The sequence below is a fragment of the Nematolebias whitei genome, chromosome 8 (assembly GCF_014905685.2).
Source record: "Nematolebias whitei isolate Nwh7 chromosome 8, NemWhi1, whole genome shotgun sequence".
Taxonomy (NCBI): domain Eukaryota; kingdom Metazoa; phylum Chordata; class Actinopteri; order Cyprinodontiformes; family Rivulidae; genus Nematolebias; species Nematolebias whitei.
The window spans coordinates 28,647,143-28,652,266 of record NC_056505.1 but is presented as its reverse complement, the minus strand read 5'-3'; the positions used below and the strand labels follow the sequence as shown (position 1 = coordinate 28,652,266).

General features: G+C 42.9%; 1 protein-coding gene across 1 annotated transcript in view; it reads right to left on the bottom strand.

Annotated features, from left to right (window-relative positions):
• aebp1b (AE binding protein 1b) overlaps positions 1-2,261 on the bottom strand; it is a 19,174-nt gene extending 16,913 nt beyond the window's left edge. The window contains exons 1-3 of the mRNA XM_037681157.1: positions 1,845-2,261; positions 866-1,033; positions 720-779 (exon numbers count right to left, since the gene is read on the bottom strand). Coding sequence (XP_037537085.1) covers positions 720-779; positions 866-1,033; positions 1,845-2,088 — 472 coding nt within the window. The 5' untranslated portion in view covers positions 2,089-2,261. The remainder of the gene's footprint in view (positions 1-719; positions 780-865; positions 1,034-1,844) is intronic.
• Positions 2,262-5,124: the final 2,863 nt, after the last annotated feature.

The following is a 5,124-nucleotide window of genomic DNA, read 5'->3' as shown; positions in this document are numbered from 1 at the left end:
TAAGGCCAAAGATTTGAAGATATTAGGACCACTTAAGGCCAAAGATTTGAAGTGGTTCAGATGTTTGATCACTTTGAGTAGTAACCATCTTTAAGGCAGTATATGATGTCTGGAAACCAGCTGAACCAGAGGTCACAGAGTTTAGAAAACATCTGGACCCCATCTGTTCAAACATCACCTTGGTCCGGACCACTCAGAACTGTCTAAACACAGCACTGACGCACCTGTTCCACATTTAAAAGTAGAAGCACGTGTCGTCTCAGTGGCTGCAGGTTTACCAGTGCTATCTAGAAACTTAGAACAATTTGAGTTACCCTTTAAAAACCAGAGGGACTCGTTGTCTTGATTCCAGGTTAGTTTATCTTATTCTTATGAGTTTGATCCTTATGTTCAGGTGTTTATCTTAAAAGTAGCTTTTAATTATGAAGTTGATGCAATAGGAAATAAAAACAGTGCTATATTACCATATGACAAGACCAATCAAATTAAAACATTAATTTAAGTGAAGTCATCACATTTCAGTAAATGTTTTCTGACAGTATTACACATCGATGTGCTTTAGTTTAGTCTTTCTGCTCCACGTTCCTGACGTTCTTCATGGTGGAAGTTTCACCAAAACCATGTGTTCAGACTTAAGGAAGAGGCTGGATACAGTTTGAATCTAGTTTTCTGCTACCCAAAAACCTTCATGCAGTCTCTGAAAGTGTAAAGGAGCTCACCAGAATCTGGATAGTAATCTGGGTATGACTGAGGATCTGTGGGGGGTTCTGTTGGCAGAGCTGGAAGCACCAAACAGACTTCAGGTCAGCAACACGTGGGAAGAATCAGTGGTTCGTGTACAAACGTGAATTCTGTCTGCTCTCACTTGTGGTGGTGGGTGGTAGAGTCGTTGTTTTCAGTTTGTCCTTCTTCTTGCCCTTCTTGTCAGTTTTAGGCTTCTTGGTGGCATTTGGGTCCTTTGGTTCTTTGCTCTTCTTGTCCTTCTTCTTCTTTTTACCTTCATCTGGTGCTCGCCTCACTCTGCTCCAAACGCCTGGAGGACAAAACAAGTTTTTCCAAAATCTGCATTATCAGATGAATTATTAATACAAATATCACCCACTGCCCCGGACAACTCCTGCGTTACAGAACCCTGTCTTTTCCTCAACCTGAATATAAAATACAACCATCATATTTTCCTCATGATTAAAGTTATAATTATAAAGATTACACATTTGCTTCATGTTTGCATTTGTTCTTAGAGTTCTGCTGTGAAGGTTTTCCTGCTGTGTCGTCAAAGAGAAGCCAGTCTGCTGGATCCATTTCCGTGGTTTCTGGAGGTCTATTAGCGTTTCCTTTTAGGTCTGTCTGAAGCAGCATTTTCATGGAAAACCTGGGTCTTCCTTTCCATTAGCTGTGTGCACCATGAGCTCAGATTTAATGACATGAAATCTGTCATCAGGCTGCTCGTTCCCACTTTTGGAACTCCAGGGGAGGATCAGTAAATGGCTCGTTTGGATGTGTGTTTATTAAAGTCTGAGGACGCGTCAAGAAATAAAGTGCTTTAAAGGGCCAGAGTGCATTAGTCCCCAGACAGTTCTCCAACATGAAAGCATGGAGTCGGCATTAATCATGCAGGACTACTGGAATGGAGTTTGGCATTTTCAAATCTGTCTTCAGCATGCTCCACTGAAAACGTTCAAGCCCTGAACAAATTCTGGTGAACATCTGGACTTTCTCCAGCCACTTGGAGCTGTCATACGTTGAATGTTTTGAATGTTTGTCTCCCCCATGCCGTTGCTCAAACTACATTTCCAAACGAACCGTTATGTCTGTGTCACATGTGCAGATCGTTCTCAGCTTACCTGCATGTGCAGCTCCTTCCGAGTCTCTCCGGACTCTGATGCTGCTTCTCAGTGGGTCCACTTCAAACTCCTGCTCCCTCTCTGCCTCATCCAGGGACTCGTCTCGCACCTCATCCTCCGTCTGCGTCTCCTGTTCGATCTGCAGGAGAGAAACTATCCCCCCGGCACTCCTCCCTCCTTTGGGAATCAGCAGAAAGCAAAGGGCCAACAAAGCCACGGACACAGTCACAGCTCGGCCTGTCATACCTGTTGCTCCTCCAGCTGCAAAACAATCCTTGGGTTTGAGGTTTCCCTTTTTCAGCCGTCCAGTACACACCAGTTCACCTTCCAGGAGAATCAGCCTTTCCCCCTCTGTGATCTAAACTTTTTACTCCAGCAGGGAGGTCTCCTCAGCTCCACACAGCCAGTGTGTCTTGTCAGACTGGGCTAGACAGCAATGAGTGTGTGTGTGTGTGTGTGTGTGTGTGTGTGTGTGTGTGTGTGTGTGGGGGGGGGGGGGTGATAGGCGGGGAGGAGGGCTTCAGAGAGACAGATGGAGAGAAGGACACAAAGCAAAAAGCAATCCAGTCAAATGAATAGGCAGGGCTACCAATTACAGTACCCTGCAATTTGGATCAGCTGAAACAACAGCTCAAGACCAGAGGATCCTGTTCACCTGCCGGACGAGTCACAACAGGGGGGTGGGGGGTGGGGGGGCTGCAGGAGAGGGCCCAGACTGTCAGGCTGAAGGGTGAGACTGTAAAATCACACCAAGCTGAACAGCAGGAGGCAGGAGCAACTCCTCCAGCACCACATTACACAAGGAGAGGAGAGGAGCACGGGGGAGGACGAAAGGAGTCATACGTTGAATGTCTGAATGTTTGTCCCCCCCCCACACTACACAACACCCACTACTGCTGAATGTGTTCAAGTTTGTTGCTCCGTTTAAACCAAGCAATGCAGAAGCTAAAATTAGAAAACAAATGCCGATAATAAGCAAGCCTCAAGATGTTGTAGCTAAAAGAAGCAAAGAGGTAAAGCTAAAAGTAGCTCCAATAAATTAAAACCAGCGCGAGCTTTCAAAAAGAACAATAATGAAAGAAACTGAAGTGATCTCGCCACATTTGTATTGGAAATTTTATTTTGAATAACGTTAAATGTTTTAAGAAGTAAAGATAATGGGATAATACAAAAAAACAAAAGTCCAGTGCACCGCTCCAGAAATGTTTTAATGGGGGTGGGCGACAGAATTTCAGGAGATTTGTTATGTTGCTGTCATAAAAAGATGAACTGATAAATACAGCAATATGTAATCAGCTTCTAATAAACACATGTCTGCTTTAGTTTTATTTTATTTACCGGTGATATTAATCGTTGAAAGAAGCACATCTGCTCAACTCACTGAAGCGTGTCCTAAATTTATATTTATCAAGAGATATTATTATTATAAACCCCGAAATGCTGAGGACAGTGATTTTAGATCAGTCGTCCTTATTCAAGGAGTCCAGACTTTAAGTTTTATTTAAAATAATTATATGTATTTATATTTTGAACTCCTAATTGCTCAAAAACAATGTTAGTTGCTTATATCTGAGGTTCTGTTAACCATAAATGACAAGGGGAAATTAAACATGCACATTTTGGAACAAAAGAGGATCTGGCCAAGGGGGCCTGCAGTTAGGGGGGGGCACCAGTGTTCTTGGGGGGGACACTGTCTCCCCCCACATCACTCCGGTCATTGTAGGTGAAATTTTGGCAACCACAGTCGATGGTGTTTTACTGTAAATTCCACTTTTTTGAAAGTGTACTTATTGAAGAAAAAGTCGAGTGAGGGGGTCACAGAGCGGCATGTACACACACACACACACACACACACACACACACACACTGGGAGACTTGTATAAGCAGATTATAACCTTTCAAAAATCTGGTGTTTTCTTTCCCCTCTCTGTTTTCGACTCCATCTTTGGAAAGCCCGTCAGTCCCTTCAGCGTTACATTTAGCTGCCAGGAACTTAAACTTGTACAAACAGATCTACTTAGTTTAGTTAGAAATTTGATTAGTAAGGAAAAAGGTAGACAAATAAAACTTCAGATCTTTACACAGTGTAAATTCTCAAACAAATCATTGTTTTTATCTCGTGTTTGCTTAAACCCACTCATAAACACGACAAATGAGTGTCACTTTTAAAACAGCTCAAGCTTTTGCGCAGAGTTTTCTCAAAGGATCCATCTTTACCTGCATCTTTCATTTAGGCCTCCTGATGGAGAGCTCCTGGGCCAAACGTTGGTCCAGCCCTCTCAGACTGTTTCCAACATGTTCATTACACATGATGCAACTATCTTAAATGATTAAAACAAATGTAACTAGAGGAATGTCATTTCCTGAGAAAATGCAGTGCGTGTGCTTTTTGCTGAATGATTTCTGCTGAAAGCTGCTGAAGAAGCTGAAACCAGCTGAAAAGGTTTCAATGATAAACTGTTGATGTGAGTTGAATTTGAACACCTGACATTTGATGAAAACTGGAAAATAGAGAATCCTGAAACTAACTAAAAAGTTTAATATCAGCAGAAAAGTAGCTGAAAATAGCTTTTCTTCTTCTTTCGGCTACTCTCTTCTGCAGGGGTCACCACAGCGAACTAAGGCTAGGCAATTATTTTTACACAGGATGTCCTTCCTGACACAACCACAGACCACTGAGCTACCACAGCCCTCTGTGTGGAGCAGGGAGCTGCTATCTAGGACACCCAGGGGAGCAGATGGTGGGGTTAAGGGCCTTGCTCAAGGGTCCAAAGTGGGGCAAATTAGGGTGGAAGCAGGTGTTTCACCTTTCCCATCCACATTTTGATGTTGTCGGTCTGGGGAGTCAAACCAACGACCTTCTGATTCTGATCACAGGCTTGCCTTTTCTAACCTCTGCGCCACCACTCCCCCAGCTGAAAAGAGCATAAAAATGTCAAATTATTTAAAAGAAGCACAAATTGTTGGGGGGGGGGGGGGGGGTGTCCTAAAATTAGTATAAAAATAACTAAAAAGCAGCTTAAAAAGCTGAAGTTAGCAGAAAGAAGCAGAAAAGTGAACAAAACAGCAGAAATTAGCTGAAAAGATCAGAAAGAAGTTGAACTAAAACAAAAGCTGAAAGGAGCAGTACAAGTTTAAACAGTGTTTGAAGGATGTGCAGAGAGAGCTCCATTCATTTTCAATGGGAAAAACATGGCCGACAAATCTAAACATGCCAAAAAGTAACAATTGCACAAAAAGCTGTCACAGGGAGGTCCTGAATGAGCTGAACGTTTGAACA